This window comes from Castor canadensis, chromosome 4 (assembly GCF_047511655.1).
Source record: "Castor canadensis chromosome 4, mCasCan1.hap1v2, whole genome shotgun sequence".
Lineage (NCBI taxonomy): Eukaryota > Metazoa > Chordata > Mammalia > Rodentia > Castoridae > Castor > Castor canadensis.
In genome coordinates, this window is record NC_133389.1 from 66,720,186 (window position 1) to 66,736,270 (window position 16,085).

Genomic DNA, 16,085 nt, shown 5'->3' on the forward strand with positions numbered 1-16,085 from the left:
AATCTTTGTGAGCTATGATAATCAAAAGTCATTAAAATCCTTTTTTGTTTTTGAACTACTATTTGTGCTTCTTTTTCAACCTCATTCCCAGTTTACATCCAGAAAAAGATTCCCAGCAGCCTTCTACTGCCCGTTGCACCTGAGGGAGGAGGAGTCTTTGGCCTTGGTGTGCGGCGTTGATGCCTCAGAAGGAACGCATCTCAGTGCTGTTTGTCAGGGATGAAATCGGGTTTCTCTGCTTGTACTTAATCCTGTGGTCAAATTATAGCACAAAATCATTAAAAAATAATCAGCTGACATATGTGCCTTCCCTGGCTTTTCTTGTTGTTTGTTTATCTTGCAGGCACAGCACACACATTACGTTTAATACCTTAGAGAAACACTTTCATTTTTATTTATTCATGTTTTTGTGGTGCTGGGATGGAACCCACTCTCACACATGCTACCCCACTCTGCACTGAACCCCACCCCAGCCCAGAGAACACTGCTGGTTTCCTGACTTGGCTTTGAGGCCCTCTGATTTTAGTGCTCAGACTTCCTAGCCTGCCATAAACAATTCTGCTCCCACCACATCACAGGGTCCTTCTTCCTCTCAGTTCTGGGCTCCTCCTAAGGGAGGAGCTGCCAAGAGACAGCAGACCCCTGCAGGGGACTTTGGATGCCGGTCACACAGCAGATGGACTCAGCCCAAATATAAGCAGGTTTTCTGATGACAGCTATTCAACAATGGACAGGCTCCTGTGGCCTTTGTCCCAAATCCCTTGGCACTGGAAGTTCTCAGCCTCTACGTTTCCTAAACTGAGAGATTAGAATATTGCATTTATGCTCTAAATAAGTAAATAGATTCCTGTTGATATGGCAGTGTATGCACAAAACCCCCACATAACCTATCAAACTATGAGGACCTGAATTCTGCGTGGTAGAGGGGGATGTAATTTTCACATTTCTGTACACTCGCAATGAACAAATGGGCACAGAGCATTTTAGGTTCTGCTGGAGCAACAGTATGGCCCAAATTTCTAGTTATAACACCCATTTTAGATTCCAAGGTAAAGATTATTCTAAGAAGGGAAAGAACAGTAAGAAAAGAATTTCTTGCCCTTAAGGTAGTCACTAATAAACCACACTCTCCGCTCTGGATGAAACCTTGTAATCTCTTAATTCACCAGCTCAATAGAGAAAGCAAGCACCTGGACACCCTGCTCACACTGATGCCAGTGCAAGTGGTCCCCCTAGAGAACGATCCACACAGATGGGTGACAGATCAGGGCAGCTCTCCTTGCCTCCGCCATTGGAGTCTATACAGTCACCTGGGTGCTGGCGATGCCATGGGGTGGGTTCCCCTCAAAACAAAGGTTTAGCCAAGGCTCTGGGAACTGCTGGCAGGGGAAGCAGGAGGATAAGAAGGAAGGCACAGCAAGAGGTGTCGTGGGGGGTGCTCTGTGAAGGCAGCAGACTCAGCTGTCCTCTGATAGACCATGTAGGCCAGGCCTGAAAGGACAGGAGGCTGGGACTCCAGTCCTACTACAGAGCATGGCCCTATAGGACCATCTTTTGCCCAGTGACCTGAGCAAACTCTGAAGACCTTAGAAAAGGCCCAAGGTGAAAAAACTTTTCAGGCAGTCACTGGCAGTGGCCTTGGACTTGTCTCTCTGTGATACCTGCACATAATAGTTTATAAGGAGCCTGCTATCTAGAACATCGCAATTAGATTTCCCTCATTACACTGTTTAATCTATTTGGTTTAAATGTATTCTAATTGAAATGCATATTTTAAGACAGCAGCCCAAAAGAAAACTTACGCATTTGTAAATTCGATTTTAATGCCATGTTGCTGTCAAGACTAGCTTTTGCATTCCTGTTCATTTTTGAAAAAAGACATTTTTGTTAGTTTAAGATAGCTATGCAGGGAGTTTCATTGTGACATTAATATGTGTGTGTGTGTGTGTGTGTGTGTGTGTGTGTGTGTATACACATATATACCTGAATTTGTTCATCTCCTTCATTTTTCTTTCTACCTTAGTCCCCTTTTATTTTTAATTATTGTCATGCTGGGGGTACATTGTGACATTTATAAACGTTCTTACATTATATCATAGTGGAATTCACCCCCTCCATCATTCTCCTTTATCCCCCCTCCCCCATTCCTGGAATAGTTTCAATAGGTCTCATTTTTCCATTTTCATACATGTGCACACAGAATTTGCACCATATTTACCCTCCAAAGGGTGAAAGAAACCAAATATGGTGGAAATACTATGTACTCATGTATGAAAATGGAACAATGAGCCCTCTTGAAACTATGCTACCAAGAGGAGAAGAGGGATAAAGGAAAATGATGGAAAGGGCAAATCTAACTAAGATTTACTGTACGCGCTTTTGTAAATGTTACAACGATAATATGCTAATAAAAAAACTGGTTTATAGGTTATAGTTGTGGAGGCCGAAAGTCTAAACAGTGAGATGCTGGCAGTAAGCAGAGCTCCCCTGTCTACATCACCTCATAGTCAATGGCGTCACAATGCTGGGAGCACTTGTGAGAAGGATAGAGCATATCACCATACAGGGAGTCAACAGAGATGGAAAGAGACCATAAAACTCAAACTTTTCCACTAGGCCCCAGGCTTAAAGACCACCTCTTAATATTACCACACCGAGAACCAAGCTACCAATACATTAACCCCTAAGGAACACATTTAAAATAATATCCAGAGTATGACAGGAGGATTGTAATCAGAGGGTGACCTGATGGTTGAATAATAGTGGGCGGGCCTCTTGTCCACCTTCTCCTATCATCACCAAATAGCCTCATAAACAAAGTGAACTCAGTGATATAGAAGGAGATTAGGTGTCATTTCACTCACAAAGGCCAATCTGGTTATGGCCACTGCTGTGTACAAAGTCTGCCCAGATCAAAGCCAAATCCGTATCCAAGCACAGACACTTGTTCTATACTATGGTCTAAATGTCTTCTCATATTCTTGTGTTGGAAAATTAATTGAGGAGTGGGGCCTTTGGGAGTCATTTAAAAATATGAAAATCTTATTATGTAAATGATAAAAAAGACTAGCTTTTGCAAGCTTCATTCACCCTACTGTATAACCACACTTTCAAAAAATATCAGAAGCACAAAAACTAGTTTCAATAATTTGAACATACCACTATGGTGACTAAAACTACACACTTCCTTTTAAAAGGCCTTACCAGTAAGTGCACAATTTTTAAAAATTTGTATATAATGGGTCTTATATAACCTAACCTGTCAACATGCCTTTTCATTTAACAGTTGCATTTTCCACTATTAGTCATCCCTAAGCACAGAATTTTCTAGAAATCGCATTAGCAAATAGGGCCAGTCCACTCTGAAGGCCAAGCAGTAATGGGTCACTTCACCCCCCAAGGCTACCCACCCCCATGTGCCAAGAATCCCTGGATTCCTTGAGTTATGCTGGGCCTGAATTTGCCATGCCATCTTTGCCCTGGAGTTCTGAGGTGACTTGGCTTCCTAGGCGTTTCCTACGCATGGTTAAAGGGCAGCACAGCTCTTGGGCCCAGGGGACAGGAGTAATGCCAGCAGCCACCGCCCCTCAAGTGATGCGATGTTCCTGCTGGATGGAGGCTGTAAAGCTTGTCTGTAAAGGAGGGCCACTGAGTAGTGGAAGAGTGTGGCATGCCTGCCAAAGGGGCTCCTCAAGACCGGCTACTACTGCTAAAACTTGTTTTAGATTTAACACATTTTGCCCAAATACAGCAGCCTGGAAATCAAACTTTGCCTGTGCTTGCTTCCACACTGCCTACCAGGGACAGCCAGCACAGGGTTTGTCCCAGCATGAAGCATAGGGTATCAACATCAAGGGACACTGTCACCAGGCCAACACTCCCTTCCATAGGCTCTGAAGAATGGTGCTTTTACCCCTTTACCTTAGACATAGAGGTGTGTTGTCTTTTGTCATGAAGCACATGGGAAGTGGTGGGTGGAGTTTCTGGTAGCCTTAGTAATAAAAGGGTTCAATATTATTTTTCTTGTCGTTTCCTCCAACCTCTCTTGCCCCTCCATTTTCTTCTGGCTTCTTTTTATTAAGGGGTGGGGGAGAGGGTATTGACCTAGGCTTTGTTCCTGAACATTCTCTCCACAGTGCCCAGCCCTGGCCCTGCTGACCTGCTCTGCACCCCTCTGGTACACTGGCCTTTGGGGCAGTGCGCAGGCACTTACTTGATCTCTTGCTTCCTGAAAATCCCTCTCCAAAGCCACACCAGACATTTTCTGCACTTCCCTCTGACGCTGGTTTACTCACTATCTGCTCATCTCCCTCTGCAAGTGTTTTACTACACAGATCTAAAGACAGGCAATGGGGGCAGTGTCCACAGACCCAACCTGGTCCACCACTGTCCAACCACGAAGATATGGGCGCATTAACACACACGAGGGATGGACTCAGAGTCAACGTAATGCGGTCAGCCTGCAGGTCCCCTGCCCCTGCCGAGGTGGCAGTTTGCTGCACATGGCTATGTGGCAGAGCTGCTGATATGACTGTGAAATGCCAGGTGTTTATCTTCACTTCATTGTTGTGAGAGTAGGTAACATGAAATCTGTCCTCCTAGCAAATGTATAGTATACAATTTTGCACAGGTTTTGTCTTAAGGTTAATTTTCCTGGGATCCTGAGAAGGCGGGCAACCCCTATGTTCTAGTGAAACTTAGTAATTCTTAGGAATACAACAAACTTCTCTGCACTAAAATTTTCCACAGATACCAGCTTCTGATGGCTTCAGATGTTCCAGTGATTGGCAGCATTCAATGGAAAATTCCAATCTGAGCTGGCTCCAAGTATGCCACAGACACGGGCTCAGACACCATGACTCATGTCTGGCCCTATACACAGGCAAGCAGGAAACAGCAAACTCATTTTGAACCAAAGGGACAATGGGGAATTTCCTGATGTGGTTTATCTTCCTTGGATGTGTTAAACATTTCATCTTTAGTTGTACAAACACTAGATTCATTACTGAAATTTCCTGTTCTCAAGCATGGATTTGTGTGTGTGTGTGTATTAAACTAGGTACCTAAGTGCTTTGCCAAGGCCAAGTTCACCCAGATGGTGAACGGCACTGGACTGGCCCTCTTACCTTCTCTGTGTCACTGTCTATCCCAGGATAAAAGGAATAAGAAGCTGAGATGTGAGGTCTAAGAAACATTTCCTCTAAAGGCAGGAAGATGGAAAAAGCAGCATCTAAAAGAATTAAGTTACCAAGATAAAAGCTAAAAGATGAAAGGCACCAGCAGTAGAAAAAGGATACGGATTAATAAATTAATGAATGAGCTCAAGCATTTCCAAAAGCACAAGGAGATTCAGATATCCCTGAGTGGCCTGGCATACTTGATCTTATTTCTGGATTAAAGGAGTGCAATTTGTGCCACTAGGGGACAAATACCAAACTAGAAGTGGAAATACCTGGCTCTTTCTTCAACTAAAAACATGGCCTCAATTCTAACTCCATGAATTCAATGTCAAATTCTGTAGTTTTCCAAACCTCCCCACCCACAGCGCCCCCCCCAAAAAAGTTCAATCTAAAATGTTTCCAAAATGCAAATTAAAACCACACTAAGATTCCACCTCACCCCTGTTAGAATAGCCATCATCAGCAACACCACCAACAACAGGTGTTGGCGAGGATGCGGGGAAAAAGGAACCCTCTTACACTGTTGGTGGGAATGTAGACTAGTACAACCACTCTGGAAAAAAATTTGGAGGCTACTTAAAAAGATGGACATCGATCTACCATTTGATCCAGCAATACCACTCTTGGGGATATACCCAAAAGACTGTTACTCCAGAGGCACCTGCACATCCATGTTTATTGCGGCACTATTCACAATAGCCAAGTTATGGAAACAGCCAAGATGCCCCAGCACTGACGAATGGATTAAGAAAATGTGGTATCTATACACAATGGAATTTTATGCAGCCATGAAGAAGAACGAAATGTTATCATTCGCTGGTAAATGGATGGAATTGGAGAACATCATTCTGAATGAGGTTAGCCTGGCTCAAAAGACCAAAAATCGTATGTTCTCCCTCATATGTGGACATTAGATCAAGGGCAAACAGAACAAGTGGATTGGACTATGAGCACATGATAAAAGCGAGAGCACACAAGGGAGGGGTGAGGATAGGTAAGACACCTAAAAAACTAGCTAGCATTTGTTGCCCTTAATGCAGAGAAACTAAAGCAGATACCTTAAAGCAACTGAGGCCAATAGGAAAAGGGGACCAGGAACTAGAGAAAAGGTTAGATCAAAAAGAATTAACCTAGAAGGTAACACCCACGCACAGGAAATCAATGTGAGTCAATGCCCTGTATAGCTATCCTTATCTCAACCAGCAAAACCCCTTGTTCCTTCCTATTATTGCTTATACTGTCTCTACAACAAAATTAAGAGATAAGGGCAAAATAGTTTCTGCTGGGTATTGAGGGGTGGGAGCGGGAGGGGGTGGAGTGGGTGGTAAGGGAGGGGGTGGGGGCAGGGGGGAGAAGTGAACCAAGCCTTGTATGCACATATGAATAATAAAAGAAAAATGAAAAAAAAAAAAAAAAGAGCAAAAAAAAAAAAAATAAAAATAAAATGTTTCCAAAACAAATGGTCAAGATTTCTCAGCAAAAGTTGCATTATTACAAAAAAAGTTGCATTAGGTTTTGTGGATATATTGCTATTTTCAACTTTGGAGAGGAAACTGACACAGACCTGTCTCTTATTTCTGGATCAAAAGGAACGAGGAGTGCAAATTATGTGCTACCACATCCTACCCCACTTCACCAAGGGGATAAGAAGTGCATGTTGACTGAGTTCCAGGGCAACAAAGCCCTGTAACCCTACCTGGCTGTGCTGAAGCCCAGACAGGGAGGGCATCCGGCACCCTTTTCATGAGAGCCAGAGCAGCCACTATTCTTAGAGAAGTGACCCAACTGCAACAGCTAAGTCACCATGTGTCCAAAGCAAGCATCAACTCAAACTCAACAATACAAAGCAGTAAACACGAGCTTCTCATAGAACCTCAGAGCCAGTACTCAGTGCACAAATGCTGAAATACATGTGCGCTGAGAAAACCTCCATATTCTTTCTAAAAAATCTGCACAGATTGTGAAGATTGAAATATCTAATTGGTTTAAGGGAAGATGCACAATAACCATTGTCATGGCCTCTTGCTGTATGGAGATGTCAAAATAATGGTAAAAACAAACAAAAATGTTTTAATGTTAAAAGGTGCTTTTCACCATGTTTGGATTAAGAAGTGTGGAGAAACTCATCTTACAGAAGCGAAAGGATGAAGTGGAGGCTTTCATGTTACTGCTCAAAACACTGGAACAGCTGTGTCTACTGCCAATGAAACCGTCCTCTGAAGAACCGTCGCACCAGTGCACACACCAAGCCTCACACAGACAGGCTGAGCAGACACACATGGGTACACTTCTTACACACTTGCCCCTTTCTCACTTTAATGATGGTTTTCTAACATTTAAGTTGGTCAAAATTCAAAACAGAAACAAACAAAAAACTGAGCAGAGGGAGGGAGAGGAGGCCAGGAACAGTTCCATCCAGCCTTCACTTTCAGGAAAAGCAAGGAGCTATTTCGGCAGCAGGTGGGATGTTTTAACTCTCCCGATTCTGTTCCTAGGGACCCTGCTGTCCCAGAGAAAAACAGTGTGACACATTTCACCACAGGATGTATGTGAAGGAGGAGCCATGCTCTGAGCTATGCCTGGCCTAATGCCTGGCTACCGCCTCTGCACTTCCACACTGGGGCCATCCATCAAGTCCCCAAAACAAAGCACACAATGTCACACTGTGTCCTGAAGGGTTCTGAAACCAGCACACATTCTTTCAGAAGATGTTTCTTAACAAAATAGCCAAATTGAGCCACATGCTGGTGGCTCACACCTGTAATCCTAGCTATTCAGGAGGCAGAGATTAGGAGGATTGTGGTTTGGAAAACTAGTTCAGGAGACCCTATATTGAAAAAAATTCATCACAAAAAAGGGCTGGTGGAGTGGGTCAGCTGGTAAGACCTCCTGCCTAGCAGGCCTGAGTCCCTAAGTTCAAAAGCCAGTGCTGCAAAAAAAAAAAAAAAAAAAAAAAAAAAAAAAGCCAAATTGCTACAGAATAATTAGAGTCTGTACTTACTGCTGGTGACTGTCAGTGATGCAAGAATACAGCTTGATTTTCAAAGCCTAACCCTGGAGCAACAAGACCATCACAAACTCGTTTTGACTGGTTAGAATGAACAAACTTGACAAAGTTATCACAAAAGAAAAATCAGAAGGAAAATATATTCAACTGATCAGACTCAGCATTTCTCAACTATGAATCAAAATGCAGACGAAAGTTCTGTCAAGAGGGTCACACTGAAGACCACAGCTGAAGAGGAATTCTGGGCAGGATTGGCCCCTAGATACATTTTGAAATCACTTGATACTAACTTGGCACATGACATGTGAGTGGGCCAAAGGAGACCAAGTCCACTTACTATCTGCAGAATGAACAAGTAGACCCCACCTCTGGTTCTGCCCAACTCTGATTCAGAGTCACCCATATATCCCTCTGTGTGCTCACATGCTGCCCAATCACCTGGGCCCATGGCTGGACCAATCTCAGACTCTGGCACTGCAAGTCAGCTAGCAGTGAGCTCTTAATACCAAGTGGCTTGCAGAAAGGGCATGTCAACAGATCAAAACAACTTTGGTAACATTTAGATCCATCTTATTTTAGGTCTTATGGAAGACTCAGTTTTGAAAATCTGAAATAAAAGGAGGTCCTTGTTTCAGAAAATGACCTGTAGCCAGCCTAAGACCATGCCTACATTTCCACGGCGAGTTCTTTTCTGGGACTCTTTTAATATAGAATTATGTATTATCCAATAACTTTTTTTTAAAAACAAGCATCATTTCATTAGAATGAGGAAAGATGAACTCGTTTTGTTCTGCCTCATTTGCTAAAATCACCCTCTGCCCATTTCATTACTATTCTCTTCTATAGCAGCTTGGTTTATGTCTGAAATGGTTAAGAAACTCTGAAGATGACATGAGCCTAAAAGAACATTAAAAGCATGCAATGTGTCTAATATACTGCTTTCTTCTTTTCTTCAAATACCTCTTCTGCAAACTACTCAGATGCTTAAAATGCCTAGAATTCTAAGATCACTGAAACATAGAGTCGGCAGCTCCATTTCACCCTCAGCACAAGAGAAGGTAGTACTTTCATTTTTAAATAAAGGGAGTGTGTGTGTAGATTCTATGCAAAGAATAAACTCAAGATAATAAATGAAGTCATAATTTTATTATTTCCACTATTGGGAAGACGATAATCTCAATATAAGCATTTTTTCCTTTGCTGAAATCCAAATAGCACCATTTTAAGCAAAAGGTTATCTCAGTAACGTTGTGGTACTTTAAAAGGTTGGTTTCTGCTCTTCTAGTCTTTTACGTAATTATTAGCTTGTTGAACCTTTCTGTCCATTTTATATAAGCTAAATCTTAGCCATAGTTCCCTTCATGATCAACCCATACTACCTACATGAGAGCAGATGTGGACATCAGACAAGGTGCCCTGCCTCCCTCATAACTTTCAGAAGTACAATGCTCGCACAAATGAACTGAGATTCATTACACATTGCAAATTATGTATTTGTTTTCAATAACCTTTGTCACGTTTCTGTTGCCTGTTGGCCTGCTATCACTAATGCTGCAAACTTAACACATGACAGGGTCCCTGCTTTAAGTTGTTTATAGCTTGCCTTAAGGACCAGGTTAGCAAGATGCTAGACACAGCATTTTTATATCATTCCTGATGCCAAATTATGACAATAGAATTTCCCAGATCTTCAGAGAATTTTTTTTACTGGATTTTAAAGCACATTTAAGCAGCATCTCACTTGCTGTAACTGGGTAAACACAACCCAATTATGAAAATGGATGGTGACAAAACTCAGATGGACTGAACTAGAGACACCTACTCAGAAAGAGCATCAGGGCTGTTAGTAACTTCTCAGAACTCCAATTAATGTCCACTAGACAACATGGCCTGTGCAATGTAAAAGGTAAAAGGACACTACTTTAAGAATCCCATATAACACCGGTTTTTAACAACTGTGGTTTTAAAAAATAGCAGTATCTTAGGGTTTAGTGTCTGAGTACTTAATAAGCATGCTAAAATGTGTTAACTCATGTTTAGATTTGAAAATGTACCATCAGTGTGAAGCAGTGCATTGAACTCTGCATCAGGAGATAAACCATGCTGCTGACCAACAAAAAAACCAGAGACATACAGATCCCCTGTCGCAACTCTCCCCACCCTAGAAAGAAAAGGTTTCCAAGCATGGCACATTCATTTAAAAAGTGTTCTAACAGAATGATTATCAAACACACATTTTTTTCACTGGAAACTCTTCTCTAAATGTAGCCGAGCCAGGCATCTGATGCCAAGCAGCAGGGATCAGGCGAAACCTGACATTGTCTTGTTGTAGCAGCCAAGTCAAAACAATCAAGTCAAAGCAATGACCTCTAAAAAGAAGCCTCTTCCTCCTCCAATGCCTATCCGAGAGTTAGAATGGAAGGAAAAGCTGTTAGTGCAAAGCCCTCTCTGCCCCCAAGACACACTCCATAATCACAGTAACTTGCCTATCTGACAACCACTGATCCAGTCCAAGTGGATAGTTTAATGATAGCTTCGCTATAAAAAAAATCAAGTAGAATGTTTGAGCAAGGATATTTTCCTTCAATACCACATAAAAAGCAGGAGCTACAACCTTAAGATTTACTCCAAAAAGCAATTCACATTAACTGTGATGCTAAGACAGTGAGGAGTCACTTAGGTAAGCCAAGGAGGCCTGGGGGAAGAGCGCCAGCTCCATGGTAGCTTGGCACCATCTGTGGTCTCCCAAACCTTGACCTGCTTAAGAACTTCAAGCTTGAATAGCTAATGAAAAATATTTGATTTTTGATTTTAACAAAAAAACTTTATAAAACTTTCTCTTTTCCTCTGAGAGCTTAGCTAAAAAGGATGCAAACGAGTCACACAAAAGTATGTTGTTCTAGGTAATCAACACCAATATACAAGTTTGAAAAAGTATTAATGGTTGTATATTTGCTTTTAAAAATGTGATTTTGATAAGCTTCAGGTAAAAGTCATTTTTAAAGGGTCCATTTTTCACTTACATACAACCAATAAATTTTATTTACATATATAGGGCTGAATTTTTATTCAACTTTCTTCATATAAGGTCTGTATTTTCAATGGTAGGTAACTGTGAGATGCTTTCTCATAGAAAGACTAAATACTCTTTCACTTAGGACAGTTTGGATGGTGCAAGTTTGTCTCCATGCAGAGAACAGAATACAGTTAGTACTCTCATAAACAACGACGACTGAGCTCCACTGTTAGCCTCCTGCCTGCAGGCCACATCAGTTATCCCAACAGCTGACTGCTTGGTTTGCATACATGATAGCTGAGAGGAGAACAGAAAACAAATGTAATTCTGAGGACCTGGAAAGAGAATTCTAATACATTAACCCTCACTGCTACTAAGGCGAAATTTTTATATTGGATTCATTTCTTCCTTTTAAAGAACACTGATTTTTTTTCCAGTGATATTTTACTTTAAAAAGGTATCTTACTTCTTTAACCCTCAGAGGACTGATACATTTAGGCAACAATCCAAAAAAAATAATCAGAAGTATGTATGTTTGCCCAGTGTCTCCAGAGGGTTAAAGTCAGGAATTTTCTGTGACTTGTAATACAGGAGCACCTTACTCCACTTTTTTCTTAAAAGAAACTTTTTCTTTGGTTTCCTGTAATTTTTCAGTGAGTCTATCCTTTGTCTCTTCCATTTTCTCTGTGATGAGCTCCTTGGTCTCTTCCATCCTGTCCTGTAGATACTCCTTGACAGGCGGCGGGGTCGACATGTAGCCACGACTGCGCAAATACTTCACAGTAAAGGATGTTCCTCCTAAGGTCACAGTGTAGCGGGCCGGTGTTGCAATCTTAAGAAAAAAGTAAACAGGCAGATAAGCATGTGATTACGCCTAAGGAAAGTGAAGTTGAAATTTAAATTCTTGGTAATAAGTAATCAGTACACATTTATCAATTGACAAGGCAAAAGTAACATCCTAAATGATCTTCCTTCCTAACAAGGGGTGCTTCTGCTACAAACTCATTTTATGAATGTCTTTCCCCAGGCAACGTGATCCAGAATTTCAGAATTTTCACAGCTGGCAACTCTGAGGTCATTAGCCACAGGTTAGTGAGCCTGGGTGCAGGTTCACCTGGGTATCAGAAAGAGGGAGCAGTACCACTAACATTAACACAGGCACCTCCATTTCTGTGCCTGAAAGACTGGGCCAGGTACTTTATATCTAGCTAAACTAAGAGTCAAACTTCTTCAAATGTTAGGAGATGGAGCAAGAGTCAAATGTTTCTTTGCAAGATTCAGGTTTACTCTACTGCCAAATTCTTTTCTCTTGACTCTTCCAGGCCATGTGCTGCCTTCTCCTCACAATCTGCTCAGGGTCTGGAATCCCAACCAGCAACTTCATGAGATCACAGAATAAAATGGTGCCCATGACAAACAGACCTGCTCTAATTGTGTCCAGAAATTTAAGGACCAAAACCCAATAGGAGATGAAATGGCCAAAGGAAGTGAAAAAGCAAAGGGGTACATCACATGCACCCCAGCCATCTCTATAAGCGAAGGAACTACCATGTGCCCCCAGTCAATTCCAATTCTACCTTTCCTTCTTTCCACCACACCTCATTTTAGAGCTCTGCCTGAAGAAAGCAAGGCATCTCTGTCTGCTGTTCTACTTGAGGAAATGTGATTTATACAGAGGAAGCACACCCCAGAATTACACCCCACAGAAGGCCAACATGGAGAAGAAACACTGCTGGCCCATCTGCCTTGGTATACAAACTTTCCCAAAGGTGCACTGAGCCTTGCTTTACCTACAACACACCATAGTAGGTGCAGTGAAAAACACAAGAGAGAAGGAAGATATGACCCTGAATTCCAGGGAACTCAGAATCAACGAGATTGTAAGATTAAGGAGATTATCACAATTAAATACCACCATTTACAATGTCTTCCCTTGCAAAAGACCCAAAGGTGTAGAAACTATAAAGGCAATGTCTCTACCCAGAGAATAGTTATAGACTATAAGCATCTAACATGAGAACATCTAACTAAGCCTAATGTGAATCACATAAAAGTTTGAAGTAAACTGTACTATTTGCTAAGATGAACCATTACAAACAGTAAAATAAATATTAAATTTCATTAACAAATTAGGTGGTGTGAGGATCTCTAAGAAAAATTAAATCACAGATCAGTGGAGTAAATGCCAAAAACATGACTACTACTTTGGAAATACACAAGTCTAACATCTGCTTGCTCCTGGCTAATGATGATCTACCTATTTTTAAGGTACTTTTCCTAAAGCTATCATTTATACTTTAAAATGTTATAACCTTACATTAGATATATAAAAGATGAAATACAATGTTTTAATCACACATACAAACTATTAAGAGCTAACAAGGTTAGCAGGTTCCAGGCAGCGAGCAGGTATGGTGAAGAGCAGTTTTCTGAGCAATACCCACCTTAAACATGGCATACGCCGTCAGGGCGTTTCCACTCTGGGAGTTTTTCAGGATGTTTACTACACTGTCAGGTAACCCAACGAGCTCTAGGAAAGGGATGACATTCACGCCTCTGAAACACAAAGTAAGTTACATATAAGTAAGCTTTAAGGACAAAGATTTTCAATAAAGTATTTGAAAACATCCAAACTACAAATTTGTCATAATTTAAGTAAATTTTGTTTGCTCAGGAGGCTGAGTTGAGTTAAAGGGGAAGGAGAGTTGGAGGCCAGCCTGTGTTACATGGAGAGGACCTGTCTCAAGAAAAACAAAAAGCAACAAAAATATGCTTGAGTTGGTTCTGCATTATCAAGCACTTTATTTTAATTCTTACCATACACAACCAGTCTTGCTTTATTTCAGCACCTGCATGTGAGCATCCTAATTAATATATTTTAGAAAGTACAAGCATTTACTACAGCAAAATGAAAAGATATAAGAAAACTAAGAGAACAGGAGCAGGATCATTTACTTAATCTTTATTTCCTCACCCAAACACCACTCCCTTACAATGCTCCAACTCACATTTCAAGACCTAAAATTTTTTCCTTTAAAATTTCATAGTTATGCTATACTATTATTGCATAAGCAGGAGGTATTTTAACACCACTACTATGCAAAAAATACAGGACACTGTGGGTCTGACAAACATTTATTTTAAAAGGATGCTTCTATTCTATTATTAGACTAAAAGGCAGGTAAAGAACAATTACTTTAAACTGCAACAAGTTCTTGGAGGGAGGGAGAGAAGGCAGGAAGCCTGGAATTTTGTATTTTCAGTTTCCACAATGAGAACATTTTGTGCACATCCCTTGTCCTTAAGCTTTCTCACTATGCATGTTTTACAGATATTATGATCCGACATACCCCTAAGTCAGAACAAGGACATTTCTCTATACAAACTTAATGTAACTATCATAATTGGGAAATTTAACATATACAACAGCATGTAGTTGAAACAAAAATGTATTACTTAATATAAAATCTACATTAAAATTTCCTAAACTGCCCTAGTACTCCCTTACTGGTATTTTTCCTCTCTAGTCTCCTCCCTAAAAGTGCTTCCCAGCACCTCTTGCTGGGGAGGATAATAGGATGTCTTTTTTGGTATGTATATTTTTGAGGAGTATAGGCCAGCATCACCCAGTCTGGGATTTTCATTGTTTCCTCATGACTGGATTCAGGCTCAATATTTTCTTATTGGCAAGTAACACAGAGCTGCATCTGTCTCAGAGCATAACATCACAGCAGGGGCACTAACAACCTTCAGTCCCATCCCTGACACTCCTGAACATGCCTCTTGGTTAGAACAGGACCCCAAGATTCCACCACGACTGTATCTTTCCATTTGTCATTAAGAAAGGAAATTGCCTGGAACCATTATCATTGGTAGCTGTAAACTTTTATTTTTTAAAAAATAATTGGGTTAGCTGGGGAAAAGGTGCCTCTCTCTGATTTCACCATAATACTACACAACCAGGGATATTACTCTCTATAGATACTGCTGTTAATTATTGAGGAAGAACCATTAAAATTACCTATCATCAAAAATCAGATGAAATCACAACAACATAAAGAGGTAAATTTAAGGCAATATTCAGTACTAGAGTTAGACTTTCTATGTATCTAATCAAGTCACTAAAGAAGTCACTAAGTAACTATATATGGTAAAATCCTACCATAATGTACTAGTTTCATTTTCTGGCATTAAAAAAATTATGAAATGATTTCACTAATCATTTCCTACTTCTAACCAAGCCCAATGAATAAAATCTATACATTTAACAGCAATCATGAAAGAAAAAGACACATTTAGCCAAATATAAAAGTGAGTAATGAATGAAAGTCTTTATCATAAAGATGAGACAATAATAAAACTCATCTAGTTCCACCTATTTTATTTTGGCTGCTGGTAGATGTGCACCTTTAGGAACTTGAGGTCCCAGGCACAAGGCATCTGAAGGTAAGGACAACACTGTCACTGTTGAGCCACCTGTGATCAGACAGAGCACTTCTGATCAGAGGACAGAGTTCTGCAAGTTTCTGTCAGACAGCAGTGGCCAGGAAGCTTAATGTAAAATAAAATTTATTACCATGTACAATAAAATATTTTAAAAATCAGAAAACTTTATGGCTGAATTAACAGAGAACTACTTTTAGTTATTTATTTATTTTTTAAGAGAATGACATTTTGCTCTCTGGTACCTAGAATGGCAGCAATGCTGACTGCTGGAATAACTCAAAACAAACTCTTGTCGGTAATGTGGTGTGATACCATATGCCCATTCTTCCGTTCTTCCAACTATGAAATATTTCCTCCTTTTCTTTCTTATTTTTTTCTTGGCGGTACTGGGGTTTGAACTCAGGGCCTACACCCTGAGACACTCCACTAGCACTTT

The 16,085-nt window shown here is 40.8% G+C and overlaps 1 protein-coding gene across 2 annotated transcripts in view; it reads right to left on the reverse strand.

The window, feature by feature from the left end:
* Positions 1-9,313: 9,313 nt before the first annotated feature.
* Positions 9,314-16,085, reverse strand: part of Fam210a (family with sequence similarity 210 member A) — a 54,117-nt gene continuing 47,345 nt past the window's right edge. For both annotated transcript variants that reach the window (XM_074070398.1, XM_074070397.1), the window contains 2 exons: positions 13,648-13,759; positions 9,314-12,035 (listed from right to left, as the gene is read on the reverse strand). In XM_074070398.1, coding sequence (XP_073926499.1) covers positions 11,802-12,035; positions 13,648-13,759 — 346 coding nt within the window. In that variant the 3' untranslated portion in view covers positions 9,314-11,801. The remainder of the gene's footprint in view (positions 12,036-13,647; positions 13,760-16,085) is intronic.